The sequence below is a fragment of the Monodon monoceros genome, unplaced genomic scaffold (genome assembly GCF_005190385.1).
Source record: "Monodon monoceros isolate NGI ecotype Baffin Bay Population unplaced genomic scaffold, NGI_Narwhal_1 Super_Scaffold_18, whole genome shotgun sequence".
NCBI lineage: Eukaryota > Metazoa > Chordata > Mammalia > Artiodactyla > Monodontidae > Monodon > Monodon monoceros.
In genome coordinates, this window is record NW_021703774.1 from 60,382,949 (window position 1) to 60,399,569 (window position 16,621).

At 38.0% G+C, this 16,621-nt stretch overlaps 1 protein-coding gene across 2 annotated transcripts in view; it reads right to left on the reverse strand.

Moving 5' to 3' along the window:
- MAEL (maelstrom spermatogenic transposon silencer) overlaps positions 1-16,207 on the reverse strand; it is a 56,531-nt gene extending 40,324 nt beyond the window's left edge. The window contains exons 1-6 of one of the 2 annotated variants that reach the window (XM_029229071.1): positions 16,172-16,207; positions 11,481-11,564; positions 11,141-11,233; positions 9,224-9,323; positions 8,146-8,301; positions 6,875-6,916 (exon numbers count right to left, since the gene is read on the reverse strand). In XM_029229071.1, coding sequence (XP_029084904.1) covers positions 6,875-6,916; positions 8,146-8,301; positions 9,224-9,323; positions 11,141-11,197 — 355 coding nt within the window. In that variant the 5' untranslated portion in view covers positions 11,198-11,233; positions 11,481-11,564; positions 16,172-16,207. Of the gene's footprint in view, positions 1-6,874; positions 6,917-8,145; positions 8,302-9,223; positions 9,324-11,140; positions 11,234-11,480; positions 11,693-16,171 lie in introns of those variants that run through there. The other variant, XM_029229069.1, reaches the window with a different exon arrangement.
- Positions 16,208-16,621: the final 414 nt, after the last annotated feature.

Below are 16,621 nucleotides of genomic sequence, written 5' to 3' on the forward strand. Positions count from 1 at the left end.
AGCTTTTGCACAGCAAAGGAAACCATAAACAAGACCAAAAGACAACCCTCAGAGTGGGAGAAAATATTTGCAAATGAAGTAACTGACAAAGGATTAATTTCCTAAATTTACAAGCAGCTCATACAGCTCAATAACAAAAAACAACCGAATCCAAAAATGGGCAGAAGACCTAAACAGACATTTCTCCAAAGAAGATATACAGACTGCCAACAAACACATGAAAGAACGCTCAACATCATCAATCATTAGAGAAATGCAAATTGAAACTACAATGAGATATCATCTCACACCAGTCAGAATGGCCATCATCAAAAAACCTAGAAACAATAAATGCTGGAGAGGATGTGGAGAAAAGGGAACACCATTACACTGCTGGTGGGAATGTGAATTGGTACAGCCACTACGGAGAACAGTATGGAGGTTCCTTAAAAAACTACAAATAAAACTACCATATGACCCAGCAATCCCCACTACTGGGCACATACCCTGAGAAAACCATAATTCAAAAAGACTCACGTACCAGAATGTTCATTGCAGCTCTATTTACAATAGCCCGGAGATGGAAACAACCTAAGTGCCCATCATCGGATGAATGGATAAAGAAGATGTGGCACATATATACAATGGAGTATTACTCAGCCATAAAAAGAAACGAAATTAACTATTTGTAATGAGGTGGATAGACCTAGAGTCTGTCATACAGGGTGAAGTCAGAAAGAGAAAAACAGATACCATATGCTAACACATATATATGGAATTCAAGAAAAAAAATGTCATGAAGAACCTAGGAGTAAGACAGGAGTAAAGACACAGACCTACTAGAGAACAGACTTGAGGATATGGGGAGCGGGAAGAGTGAGCTGTGACAAAGCGAGAGAGAGGCATGGACATATATACACTACCAAACGTAAGGTAGATAGCTAGTGGGAAGCAGCCGCATAGCACAGGGGGATCACCTCGGTGCTTTGTGACAGCCTGGAGGGGTGGGATAGGGAGGGTGGGAGGGAGGGAGATGCAAGACGGAAGAGATATGGGAACATATGTATATGTATAACTGATTCACTTTGTTATAAAGCAGAAACTAACATACTATTGTAAAGCAATTTTACCCCAATAAAGATGTTAAAAAAAAATGGATAGTAGGCCTAAAGATGTATTTCTCCAAAGAAGACATACAGATGGCCAAAAAGCACGTGAAAAGATGCTCAACATCACTAATTATTAGAGAAATGTAAACCAAAACTACAGTGAGTTATTACCTCACACTCGTCAGAATGGCTATCATCAAAAAGTTTACAAACAATAAATGCTGGAGAGGGTGCGGAGAAAAGGGAACCCTCCTAAACTCTTGCTGGGAATGTAAACTGGTACAACCATTATGGAGAAGAGTATGGAGGTTTCTTAAAAAACTAAAAATAGAGCTGCCATATGATCTAGCAATCGCACTCCTGGGCATATATCCAGAGAAAACCATATTTCAAAAAGATACATGCACCCCAGTGTTCACTGCAGCACTATTTCAAATAGCCAAGACACGGAAGCTACCTAAATGTCCATCGACAGAGCAATGGATAAAGATGTGGTACACATATACAGCGGAATATACTCAGCCATAAGAAAGAATAATATAATGCCATTTGCATCAACATGGATGGACGCAGAGAATATTATATTCAGTGAAGTAAGCCAAAGACAAATATCATATGATATTCCTTATATGTTGAATCTAAAAAAGAAAAATGATACAAATGAACTTACAAAAAGATTCATAGACTCAGAAAACAAATTTATGGTTACCAAAGGGGAAAGGTGGGGGGGGAGGGATAAATTAGGAGTTTGGGATTAACATATACACGCTACCATACATAAAATTGACAATTAACAAGGATCTACTGTATAGCACAGGGAACTCTACTCAATACTCTGTAATAACCTATATGGGAAAAGAATCTGAAGAAGAATAGACATATGTATAACTATATCAGTTTTCTGTATACCTGAAACTAACACAATGTTGTAAATCAACTATATTCCAATATAAAATAAAAATTAAAGAAGCAGCTGTGGTATATATATATGCATAGGACGACTACTCAGCCACAGAAAAGAACACAATTCTGCCATGTGCAGCAACGTGGATGGACTTGGAGGGCACTATGCTAAGTGAAGAAGCCAGACAGAGAGAGGTCAATACTGCATGACATCGCTTATATGTGGATCTAAAAAAACAAACTAGCGAATATAGCATAAAAGAAGCAAACTCACATATAAAGAACTAACCAGTGGCTACCAGTGGGAGAGGTGCAATATAGGAGTGGGGGAGTGGGAGGTACAAAGTACTGGCTGTAAGACAGGATCAAGAATGTATTGTACAACATAGAGAATATAGCCAATATTCGTAGTATCTGTAAGTAGAAAGTAATCTTTAAAATTGCATAACATTTAAAAATTTAAAAATATAAAAATACATAAACACCCCCTTAAAAAAAACCTAAATCCTGAGATTAGAATCCTGTGGTTCCAAATCCTGAGATTCTAAATCTCAACAAGCTTTTTGTGAAGCATGATAAACTGATTCTGAATTGTATGTGGAAAAGCAAAAAGTCAAGAATAACCACAATATTCCAAAAGAACAAAGTCAAGTAAATATGATCAAAATATCATGTTTAACATATGACATGGGCACCAAAAAACAAGCAGGTCTATAGAACAGAAGATATCAGAAAGACTCATGCATAAAATGAAACGTGATATGATACAGGTGGCACTACATATGGGGAAAAATTGATTATTCAATAAAATACGCCGAGACAACTGATTATCCACATGTGAAAAAAACGGAACCGAATCTTTTCCTCACATCATACATAAGTCAATTCCAGGTGGAATAAGAACTTGGAACTATAGAAGAAAATAAATATATCTTCATGGCCTTCAAGTAGAAGGGAAATCTTAAATAAGACCAAAAAACCCCACAACCATGATGGAAAAGATACATTTACTGAACTAAAAATAAAAACTTCTGTTCACTAAAATACACCATAAAGAGAGTAAAAAAATGCAAGGCACAAACTGCAAACAGGTATCTGCACACAATTAAAACAATCAATAAAAACATATTATACACTTCCATAAACCAAAAAAAGATGAAAAACAATCCAATGGAAAAATGGGGAAAAGACATTGTTGAGTTAAAAAAAAATACAAGTAAAGAAATATACACAATATATTAAATCAAAGTTCAAGCAGAATTAAATACACCATTTAAATATGTATTTATCATAAAATTATTCATAAAACAAAGGAACTAACACAAAATTCAGAACAGTGGTTCCCTTAAGAGGGAGGATGAAATCAGGGAAAAATATAGGGGTCTTCAATGATAACAGCAATGTGCTATTTCTTCAGCTGACTGATCAGCAGGTGCACTGCTGATCATTAATACTCTTTCCACCTTAAGTGAATGTTATGATGTTTTTGTGTATGAAGCTTCATTTTAAAAGCTGAAAGACCTTTTGTACAGGAAGCTAAAAGCAGTTTCTAAGGCTTTGCTCCTTTTAAAGCAGAGCTTCTCTCTCAAAAATCATTAATTAGTGAAATAGATAGAAGCAGAGTTGCTCTGGGGAAGTGTGGGAGAATGAGATGGGCCCAAACCTCCTACCTCCTCCTCCCCACTCCAACACACACACACAGAACCTGCACTCCCCTTCAGAGGAACATACGGGTTGGGGGGGGGGGAGTCTGTATCAAAATCTCTTCCAATCTTGAAATTCTTCGATATTATGTGCTAAACCATAATGCCCATGAAGCCTTCGCTTGATTTCACTTGTAACTACTTCTTAAAAGGTCAGATAGCACAGGAGCATTTGAAACATCTACATGCACATTCCTTAACGTCTAATCAAATTGTAACCACATCAAATTTTAATTGCTTCAGTGTGTTACTGTATGAAACATGGTCTTTTCCTAAATATCAGCTTGATTACACTAGCCTGGGCATTTTTAGTTATTATGTCGACATAGCTGTCACTCTAATACACTCATTTGTCTTATTTAACTGGCACATTTCTCAGGGTTATCAAATTGGCAATTTAAGACACACTTAAATTTGTGAGCTCCAAGGTTCTTAGGTCTCCTGAATGAAAAACATTGTGCTCAGTTTTAATTAGTCTGAAAAAAACCTCAAGAAAACATTCCTAGAGTCCTTAATAGGTTTGTTTCTAAGAACCACACTTTCTCTACGAATTGTGAAATTTTTTGTTCTAGTCGTGTGAAAAATGCCATTGGTAGTTTGATAGGGATTGCACTGAATCTGTAGATTGCTTTGGGTAGTATAGTCATTTTCACAATGTTGATTCTTCCAATCCAAGAACATGGTATATCTCTCCATCTGTTTGTATCATCCTTAATTTCTTTCATCAGTGTCTTAAAGTTTTCTTTAAGACCTTTCTATACAGGTCTTTTGTCTTCTTAGGTAGGTTTATTCCTAGGTATTTTATTCTTTTTGTTCCAATGGTAAATGGGAGGATGCTCAACATCACTAACCATCAGAGAAATGCAAATCAAAACTACAATGAGGTATCACCTCACACCAGTCAGAATGGTCATCATCAAAAAATCTACAAACAGTAAATGCTGGAGAGGGTGTGGAGAAAAGGGAACCCTCTTGCACTGCTGGTGGGAATGTAAATTGATACAGCCACTATGGAGAACAGTATGGAGGTTCCTTAAAAAAACTAAAAATGGAACTACCATGCGACCCAGCAATGCCACTACTGGGCATATACCCTTAGAAAACCATAATTCAAAAAGAGTCATGTACCACAATGTTCATTGGAGCTCTATTTACAATATCCAGGACATGGAAGCAACCTAAGTGTCCACTGACAGATGAATGGATAAAGAAGATGTGGCACATATATACAATGGAATATTACTCAGCCATAAAAAGAAATGAAATTATTTGTAGTGAGGTGGATGGACCTAGAGTCTGTCATACAGAGTGAAGTAAGTCAGAAACAGAAAAACAAATACCATGTGCTAACACATATATATGGAATCTAAAAAAAAAAAAAGGTTCTGAAGAACCTAGGGGCAGGACAGGAATAAAGATGCAGATGTAGAGAATGGACCTGAGGACACGGGGAGGGGGAAGGGTAGCTGGGACGAAGTGAGACAGTGGCATGGACATATATACACTACCAAATGTAAAACAGCTAGTGGGAAGCAGCCAGATAGCACAGGGAGATCAGCTCGGTGCTTTGTGACCACCTAGAGGGGTGGGATAGGGAGGGAGGGAGGGAGACACAAGAGGGAGGAGATATGGGGATATATGTATATGTATAGCTGATTCACTTTATTATAAAGCAGAAACTAACACACCATTGTAAAGCAATTATACCCCAATAAAAATGTTAGAAAAAAAAGAACCACACTTTCTGTTAATCAGTTAATTTGGAAAGACTGTAAAAATAAGCCTTTAAAAATAATTTTTTTAAAAATTTAATCAGAAACAAAATAAACAGTAAAGGGACATTCTCACAAATGAGTGTCTGGCACATAGAGATTCCAATGCACTCATCAGATGAACAAACCAGAAAAAGAACTTAAGTAAAAATGTGAAATTAATTCACCAGCTAAGTTTCTATTTTTGGTTTTACCACTACCTATTTTGTCAAATAACCTCAGACAATGTAACACTTGAGATTAGCTAGGTTCACACCTCAAAGTTACAACAGAACTTTTATTCTATAATTTTTTTCATTCAAAGCTACAAACTTACTAAAAAAAATTGCCTTAAACTCCTTGTTCCAAGGCCTACAGCCCTGATCCCAGGCAAACAAAAAAAGGACTAGGACATATTTTTCACTAAGACTGGAAAAAACTCAAAGGACATAACCAAAAATGAGTCTAAAATATTCTCTTCACTTATAAAGAACAATATAAGTATTACAAAACAGCTGCTTGTTATGGCAGATTTGAAAAACTTATTTCTAATTTCAAACACTTCTACCGGCTAATTGCCTACATTTTTAAGAAAAATACTGACATTTTGAATAAAACTTAAAAAGCAAACCTATTATCATGATTTTCATTTGAATCAAATAAGAAACTGGTTAAAATCTAGTTTCTAGAAAAGAGTACAAGAGCTTAGATATACAGTCACATCCTTTGGTTGCAAAATACTTAAAATAGAAACCCGTTTTCCTCATCTGAAAAATTAATTCATAGCTGTTTTGCTGTATAACATTCTGTTATTTTTGAAGTATCAACTTTTTTTTTTTTTTTTTTTTTTGCGGTACTCGGGCCTCTCACTGTTGTGGCCTCTCCCGTTGCGGAGCACAGGCTCCGGACGCGCAGGCTCAGCGGCCATGGCTCACGGACCCAGCCGCTCCGCAGCATGTGGGATCCTCCCGGACCGGGGCACAAACCCATGTCCGCTGCATCGGCAGGCGGACTCTCAACCACTGCGCCACCAGGGAGGCCCAGTATCAACTTTTTATCCCTTAATTTTGAATGGATATTCCTGTGAATGGCCCTAAATCTAGGTAACCTGATACCTGTTAAAAGACCTACCTATGCACCTGGCGGGTAAAAGCCGCTGATCTTTAAGCCAAACGATATGAGCAGAAAAAAAGAAGAAAATAAAAACACAATCTCCATAAAGGGAAAAGGATATTATCCTTTCATTCTATATAATTTTAAAGTTTTTGAGGATTACATACACCATCTACCACTTCTATGAAGATTCTCCAACAATAATTTAGGTTATTCTTCCCCCCAATCAATGTTTTATGTGTCTGTTTAAAGCAGCATCTTAACCAGGTACACACGTATTCAATGCCTATATTCTACCCCATTACTTTATACTTACTTGCAGCCTGACAATGAAACCGAAATCCTCGTGGAATTTCACCTGTAATACAAAATATTTTATTGAGAGAAGCAGAAATCTGGAAGCTCTCCGGTTGTGCTACAGTAATATTCCACAGGATAACCAAATCATAACATAGGTACTTGTTACTGCTATGTGAAATTACAGAAGATTAAACCCTCCTAGGGGACTTTTTTTCCTAACCAAAACTATTATGACTATCAAAGAATCTTGGTATATTGTCTAAGCTACTTTAAAAAGCAAGTTATTCCTCACAGAGAAAGAAATACTAGGTAAAGAAAATTTGTGCTAAAGGAATCTTAGCCAGGGGTCCACAAAGAGGCCACAGGGATTCATGAGGCCCTTGATACAGCAAGGTATTTACGTATTTCTTGGAGGAAAAAAGTCTCCAAATTCTATTTTTTAATGTCTTACACCCGTACAGAAAAAAGTAGTTTTTTGATGTGTCCTAAGCAGCAACTCTCCTAAGTGTTAAGTAGGAAAATTTTTCTTGTTATCTCAAAACAAGGAAAAGTGCTGGACTGTCCTAATGAATTTTAAAGCAATTGATAAAACTGAAGATGAAATTCTTCTTTTCCCAAGCTCTTCTCCTTTACTCTTCCCCCTACACATTCCTCCCACTTACCTTTAAAGGTATAGTACTCCCTTAACTACTCTTTACCAACTTGGGAATTGAATCAATTCCTATGTCTTCATTACTAATTGCTTTTGATGGGGTGGAGGAGGAGGAAGAAAAAATAGTGAGAATACCCGAGAGCCTATTAAATACTACGCTATTTCCATACCTTCTCATGTATTCCTTAGAACAGGCCTCCAATAGGCATTATCCCCAATTTATAGAGCTAATAGGTTCAGAAAGGATAAGTACTTTGCTCAAGGTTATAAGGCAATAGCAAGTTAAAAACTAGTGACTGTGGAGGTGAAGGATGGGGTAAAGAAAAGAGCAAAGGTATAAGAAGCTTTCAGGAAATTCTAAGATGTAAGACTGCAAATAAGCAAATAGCAGTCTACACATTTTTCAAGCATTCTATCCACCCAACTCTAATGCTTACTTGAGGTTAAAAGACTAAACCAAAAACTCTGTGTCAACACTTAGTTCTAAAGTTTTTCATCCAATTATTATGAAGTCCTGTGTTATACTTTAAGAACTTACCTACACAACTGCTTTTAATAAAAATACTATTATCAAATAAGGTCAATATAAAAAACAACTTTTAAAGATCTAGCAGCTACTCTAACTGGCCACTTACCAGGATTTATAAAGCTGTGGAAATCTGCCATAATACCTTCTTGGAGAGAATATTTAACACAGCCTATTTCACAAGGGAGGAAGCGCTGTTCACAGTGAGGAGGTAGCTCGCCATGGCTAAAAATGTTCAAAAAATAAAAAATGCCTCGAAGGACAGCTTAAAAAAAATAAAAAAGACAACACGAAAAGATGAGCATTTCGCATTTACCCCTTTGACAAAACCAAAAGTTTTAGAACCTTTCTCCTTGTGTTCCTATATCCCTAAATGAGCTGGAAAAGAGAAAATAAATCAGCTATACCAGGTAAATTAATCAATATTTATAATTACACTTATCAAGGATTAAAGTAGTAACCATTCTTTGCATGAAGTAACAAAATTATTCAAACTTGCAGCCAGCTCTACGTAATTTAGCTGTACATAAGCCCTGAATCTCAGGAATGACTTAAGAAAAGCTGTGACCCATACTCAAGAAATATAAGGGCTAGGGAAATAAAACCAAGTACAATCAGGGTAGAAAAACTGATATAAACTATGGACAATTTAGTTCACTCTTTACTTTTTACCAATATACACAAGACCACTTACAGATTCTCTAAAGAAAGAAAGAAATGTGAGAATGTAAGGAGGTCTTATTTACCAGGATTGGCCACACTTAAGATGCTGAAGATTAAATTTTTAACAAAGAACATATTTAATAAAAAACAGCCAGAAGGAATAGGAAGGACTCTGATTAGCTATGTTTTTATCTAGGCTAGCTCAATTTATCTTTACTTTTATAACAAGTGTATGTAAGTGTCTAGCTATAAACACTTAAATCCAAAAAGTATGTTTAATAACATATGAAGTGGTAGAAAACAAGAGACCAGATTTTTGCAAAAAAAAAAAATCTCCAGTGTTACTTCAACGAAAGCACATTACCCAATCTTTTACAACTTTAGTGCCATCCTGTTCAAACACCTGTAGTCAATTACTTTGAAAGGCAGAATCAAAATGAACAGAACACACGTTTACTGATCAATATATCATAGTATTTTAAGCACCCAAATTTATGTAAGCAAACATTTTAGGATTACTGTACCTTGATCACTTTTTAGAGACAAGCCTGACATATCCAGGGGTGAAACATTCTGCTTTGGTACAAGCATGCCTGGACTCCTCAGTGGGGTGGAAACAGGTTTCTAAAGAAAAAGGTAATCATTGACCACATACTTAAACTCTTGCTGGGCACTTTATACCATGCATTTAAATTTAGTAAAATAACTGCAAAACAACCCACAGGTTACTTTGGTAACCTCTCCAGGCCAATAAACCCAATGAGTATATAAATAAATAATCGTCAACAAAACCAACACCCAAAGGAAAGGCAGACAATGGCAAAAATCTATAAATATTTTGTATCAAAAGGCTGAGTGGTAAATAACCACTCCAATTACTGCTGAAAGCCATTTGCCCACTACTGATAATCTAAACTAATCCTACTGGGTCACACAATACATGCCTGTCCAGTGGCCAAAAAAATATCATTTCCCAGGACTTCCCTGGTGGCGCAGTGGTTAAGAATCCACATGCCAAGGCAGGGGGACACGGGTTCGAGCCCTAGTCCGGGAAGACCTCACATGCCGCGGAGCAACTAAGCCCGTGCGCCACAACTAGAGCCCACGAGCCACAACTACTGCAGCCCGCGTGCCTAGAGCCCGTGCTCCGAAACAAGAGAAGCCACCGCAATGGGAAGCCTGCGCACCACAACAAAGAGTAGGCCCCACTCACTGCAACTAGAGAAAGCCCGCGCACAGCAACAAAGACCCAATGCAGCCAAAAAAAAATAAATTTATTTAAAAAAAAAAAACATTTCCCAAAGTACTTTAATATTATTTGTTCTTCACTCAAAGTAAAAACCAGATTGTGCTGACTCCAAGTCTCAATGATGTATATATACAACATGGCTTTCATTTTGAGGGGAGATGTCTTAAGACACTGTAGTGAGAAGTAAAAAAAAAAATTATGGTTCACAAGTACAAATTCAACTGATTAGAGCGTCTACTCAAACATAAAGCCATAAAAAAAAAATCTCTCAAACCTAAAACAAGCAAAACTCTCTCGAATTTCAATCCAATATTAACAGTTTATAATAAGAATAGAATTTTTGCTATGTAAGAATGGGAAGAACACAGAGGGAGGGGGGAAATTACACAATTACCTTGCCTTTTCTTGATATGAATCAGCAACAAATTTTATTTAGGGCTTTAACATCCTGCTACACACAAATTAACCCAAATAAACTTTATACAACTCTTACCTGTAAGACACAAACATTCACAAACATCCATAAATCTTGTTATTTCCATACTTTAAACACAGAAACTGGCCTTGTTCCAGGTGTCATTCAAAAAAAGAGAGGGGGTCTTCCCTAGTGGCGCAGTGGTTGAGAGTCCACCTGCCGATGCAGGGGACACGGGTTCGTGCCCCGGTCCGGGAAGATCCCACGTGCCGCGGAGCGGCTGGGCCCGTGAGCCATGGCCGCTGAGCCTGCGCGTCCGGAGCCTGTGCTCCGCAGCGGGAGAGGCCACAGCATTGAGAGGCCCGCATACCGCAAAGAAAGAAAAAAAAAAAAAGAGATAGAGAGGGGACCAAACTACTTTCAAACATTTTAAAAAGGGTTCTTAAATCATAAAGGAGTTGAAAGAGACCCTTAGAGGTCATCTAGTACAAACCCTAAATATCAACGCTCCCTTTGCTAATCACGGTCAACTGGGTGCAGGTTTTCTAATGGGATTTTCCCTGGCCTTCACCATCAAATGATACCCAGGTGTGCCCTAGTACCGGAGCCTGCTATTTTTTTTAGCAGGCATTCTCTTACATGAGGAAAAAAATGAAAAACTCTTCTTTGCATTCACCCAAATCACCCAGTCATCTACCATTGACATTCACTCATCCAGCATTTACTGAGCATGCCTACGTGCAAGGCAGGTGACTGCTCTTCTCTGGCTAACTTTACCTGCTTCTCCGAAGGCCCAGAGTTTTTCCCCTGGGCAGCCCTCCACTCTCGAGCCATTTCTGCATATTTCTTCTTTTCCTCCTCCCTCAGGAGCTTGAGGAGATAGAAGGGGGAGACAAGCAGCAGCAGTGAGGGCCTACTGCCCAGGGCCCAGCCTGTAGATGCCTGCACATTACAGGGAGGCGGAAGCGGCATCGGTTGCCCTGAGCCGCGGAAGGGTGGGGGTGGGGGTGTCCCTCCCCCTCCAGGAGGGGCCCAGAGGTCACTGGCCTCCTCGAGTCTTGTTTCCCTCCCATTTGCTCAACCGCCCGACCCTGGGCTCACTGGCCTCCAGCCTTACCGCCCAGTCAGCGGAACAGTAGGGGATGGCATCAGCGACGTGAGCCACGGGCAGGCCTCTCCGCCGTAGTTCGGGGATCTTCTCCTGCACGAAGAAATAGTAGGAATTGCGACTGGTCCTGCGGTTAGGCATGGTAGGCGTGGTACAGGCCTCAAAGGAGGCCAGAGACAGTACCACCCTCACCCGCCCTCGTCCGGCTCACGCTCTTAGTAACCGAGGTGGAGGCCTGCGCGCGCAGGTCCGCAGCTCTCAGCCAATCAGGGCACGGTGCGCAGGCGCATTGGCCTCGCCAGGAGAAAAACAGCCCGAGACTGTAAGATTCCCCCTCTTGCGGCCTTGGGGGCGGGTGGGGGCGGGGAGAGGTCACAGGTGAGGAGTATTCTGATTGTCTGGGATGAGTCGTTGGTGGAGGTCTTATCACGTGGAAGGCTTGGAGCAATTTCGGTATATTATTGCGTAACATCCATCAAAATAGGTAGAGATAAAGAGGACCAGCAAGTGCTTCAGGTTCTTCGATGTTTTACAACTGTAAGGGGCCAAATCTGTGCTGAGAATTGTGAAAGGTATTGGGTGGGGGGACAGAGTGAGGAACACGACTAACGATCTTTTCCCTCAAGAAGTTTACAATCTAAGGATGAGGGAGGCGGGTAAGATGATGAAAACCACCAGTATGATTTGATTTGGGTTTTCCCCATTCTTAAATGACATTATTGTTTCAAAGAACATGGTTTTTAAAAATGCAGTTTTTCTTAAGTGTTTGGAAGGAAACATGCAGTAAGAGGCTGAGATTTTAAATAATGTCTTTGAATAAAATTTTATAGATTTCCTCATAAAGGTCTGGTTTATTTTTTGGTTGTTTTATTCCTAGAATATATTTGGAACTATTACATGTATTTCTTTTTTCCATTATATTTTCTAATTAGTTAACGCTGGTGTGTAGAGAAGGTATTGATTTTAGTGTTAATCTTGTGTATTTAGTCACCCTGCTGAACTCTCAAATTGGTTCAAATAGTGCCAATCGATTTTCTTGGATTTTCTAGTAATATGTGCTTCCCGCAGAAATTCCTATCTGTGTTCAGTTTATTGAGTATGTGTATACGTGTTGTATGTATATGTTTTAAAATCGAGAACAGGAGTTGAAATTTTATTAAATGCTTTTTGTGCATCTTTTCAGATGACCATATGGTTTTATCCTTTAATTGGTTAGCTCAATAAATGATATTGCTAGATTTTTCTAATGTTAAAGCATCCCACCATTCCTAGTACTATAACCTCTTATTGATCATGCTTGGCATTGCTTATTTTTTAAAGCATACTTAATGTGGGATTTTTGCTTCCTTGATTGAAGTGATATTAAATTACAGATTTTTTTCATGATATCCTTACAAAATGTTGGTATCAGCGTTGTAATAGCCTCATAAAATGAACTGCTATCTTTTTCTCTGTTCACTTTGAACAACAGATGGAATTATCTATTCCTGGACACTTTGGTAGAACTTCACTAGTAAAACTCTTTGATCATAGTATATCTTTGGAGGGTGGGGTTGACCTTTGATTACCATTTCAATACTTTGCATGGTTATTAGTCTTTTCAGCTTTCCTACTTTTCCTTCAACCAATTTTGGTAATTCATTACTTTTTATAAAATTGTCTATTTCATTTAGGTTTTCATTTATATTGCTGTAAAATGTTGGCAAGAATGTGACACAACTAGAATTTTCATACAGTGGCAGTTTCTTACAAAGTTACACATACATTTATCATAGGACCAAGAACTTCCACTCATTTAGGAGAAATGAAAAAATATATCCCCTTGGAAATGAATTTCATAGCAGCTCTATTTATAAGAGCCCCAAACTGGACAACCCAAGTGTTCACCAAGAGATGAACTGATTTAAAAATTGTGGTATATCCATAGTAGACTGCTATTCAGGAATGAAATGCAATGAACTATTGATATTCAACATGGATGAATTTCAAGATAATTTTGTTGAATGAAAAAAGGCATACATAAAAGGATAGATACTGTATGATTCCACTTATACAAAACTCAAGAAAAGGCAAAACTACCATTTAGAAATCAGATCAGCAGTTACCTAGGGCCAAGAGGTAGACAAAGGGGATTGACTGAGAACTGACAAGAGAACTCCTGGGTTGTCAGAAATACCTTGATTGTGGTGGTAGTCGTTACAGGTGGCATATAGTTGTCAAAACTCCTCAAATAATACATTTAAAAGGTGTGCATTTTATTGTGTGTAAATTATACTTCAATAAAGTTGATTTAAAAAACAAAATTTATTGGCATAAACTATTTGCTTGTAATTTAAAATATATATAATTCCTAATGTTATTTATACCTTGTTTTTTTTCCTCTTAATACTTGCCAAAGTTTATTTTATTGATCTTAAAAAAAACAACTTTGGGTTTTATTGATGAACTTTACAGTTTTCCTATTTCTTTTTATTTCTGCTTTTAAGTTTACAGAGTCCCTCTTTCTATTACTTCAGGCTAGTTTGTGGTTCTTTTTCTAGTTTCTTGAATAAAAAACTTCAAGTATTTTCAATTTCTATTTACTATCTTTCTAGTTTTCTTATTTTTCCTTTTTCTGCTTTAGTTGAATTGATCAGTTATTTTTTGCTCTACTTTCTCTTACATTGGTTTCAAGTTATGCATTCTATTTTGCTTCATTCAGTAGCTACCCATATTTTTAAGACACTTATTTTATTTTTTTAAGATACTTGTTTTAAAACATATTTTTATAACAACTTATACAGTTAATAGGTACCCATTACCTATTAGACAAATAGACCCATTCTTCCCAAATAGACAAGAAGCTTAGAAAGCTATTGCTTCCCCTCACTTAGTATCCCAACCCACTGCTCCACCACCCCATTGCCATCTCCCACGTTATTATCTGGGATTTTAGTTCCAGACTGCTTTTTTATACCAATGTTGAGACATGATGGAAGTACAGTAAGTTAAATACGTATAACTAAAGCATACAACTTGATGAGCTTTAACATATGTGTACGGCTGTGAGACCATCACCACCATCAAGATAATGAACATATCCGCCCCCAAAAGTTTCCTCACTACCCCCCTTGGGCTGCTTAAAGTTGCCCCATAGTTCACTAATATTCTTTTTATTTTTTTCCCTTCAGTCTTTGTTCTTTGCATTTTATTTTGCATTTTCTACTGCTATTTCTTCATGTTTACTAATCTTTTCATCTGTAGTGTCTAATTTGTTACTAATCCCATCTAGTGTATTTTTTGTATCAAATCATTTAGTTTTCATCTTCAGAATTTGATTTAAATCTTTTTTATATCTTCTATATTTCTACTTAACATGGTCTATCTGTCCTCTGCCTTTAACATGGAATGTAGTTATAATAAGGAATATAGTTATAATAAGTACTAAATGTCTTTGCCTACTCATTTCATCATCTGTCATTTCTGGGTCTGTTTCTACTGGTTGATTTTTTTTCCTTATTATGGGTTGTATTTTGTCCTGCTTCTCTGTAAGCTTGGCAATGCTTGGTTGGATGATGGTTGTAAATTTTACCCTGTTGAATGCTGCATATTTTTGTATTCTTATAAATATTCTTGTGCTTTGTGTTATGTTATTTGGAAACAATTTTAGTCTAGTTCTTCCTCCTTTTGAGGTTTGCTTTTATGCTTTGTTATTCGGAATCAGAGCAACCTTTAGGACTAATTTTCTCCTCTGCTGATATAACACCCTTCTGAGTACTCTTCCTGACAACCCATGAATTTGGAGGTTTTTCCACTTTGGCTAATGGAAACACAGACTATTTCTAGCCCTGTGTGAATTTCAAGGATTGTTCCTTCTAATCCTTTCACGTTGTTCTTTCCCTGGCACTGTATAGTTTCCTCCCACACATGCACTGATCAGTATTCAGCTGGAGCTCCAAGGGAGATCCTCAGCAGATTTCCAGAGCTTTTTCTTCGTGCTGCTCTCTCTGTCTGGTACTCTGCCCTGTGAACTCTAGCCACCCTGGCCTACCAGACACCCAACACCATCTCCTTAACCCAGGGAGACCACAGGACTCTGCCTAGGTTACCCCTCTTGATGCTGCATTCTGGATCCTCTCTCTGGGCAACAACCTGGGGCAATCACAGGGCTAACCCTGTTTCTGTTCTTTCAAGGATTACTCATCTCTGCTTCCTGATGTCCAGTATCTGAAAACATTGTTTCATATATTTTAACCAGTTTTTTAGCTGTTTCAGGCTGCTGGATAAATTCATTTCCTTTTACTCCGTCTTGGCCAAGATCGCTTTATCTTATTTTAAAAATTCAAAATAATATTTGGATTTAACTGTTAAATGTTTAAATAGGTGATCAGAGGCAAACCTCTCCGAGGAGGTGCCATTTAAAATGAACAAGGATGCAAAGGTACGGAGCTAGTCATGCAAAGAGCTGAAAGAAGAGCATTCCAGACAGAGGGAACAGCACATGAAAAGGCCTCATGCAATAAAGAATTTGTTGAATCCTCAGAACAGATGGAAGACTGGTTGGCGTTGCTGAAGTGTATCCAGTCAGGTGGAGAGTGGTGCATGCTGAGGATAGAGTGACCAGCAGAGATTTGGGCATGGCCAGTGTCAGGGGTTCAAGTATTACTCTAAGGACGTGGGTGGTCATTTAAGGGATTTTTTTAACGTGTCATATAGTTTACAGTTTAAGAAGGTCACTCTTGATGCTACTCGGAGAACAGGTTCAAATCAGCAAGAAGGGTCACGAGGAGATGAGTTAGGAGGCTTCTTCAGGAGTCCACATGAAATGATGATGACCTAGAACAGAGACATGGAACAGAAATGGAGAGGTGAGGACGGTTTCAATTGTACTTTGTGGAAAAACAGAACTAGCTGATGGATTGGCTGCAGAAGTAAGAGAAAGGGAGGAATCCTAGGGTTTCGACTCGGGTAACCCAGTGGCAAGTGGTGTCTTTTTGTAAAATAGCGAGGACTGTGCTAGTGCCAAAGAGGGTCCAACGCTCCTCATAATTCTATTACCTCCTCCTCTCCTTCTTTGATACAATTGATTTTTTTTCCAGTTTTACTTAAGTAAAGTCCTATGTAAACAGAACCGTTTTTTTCCAACCACATTGATCTTCCTATTCAGAAAT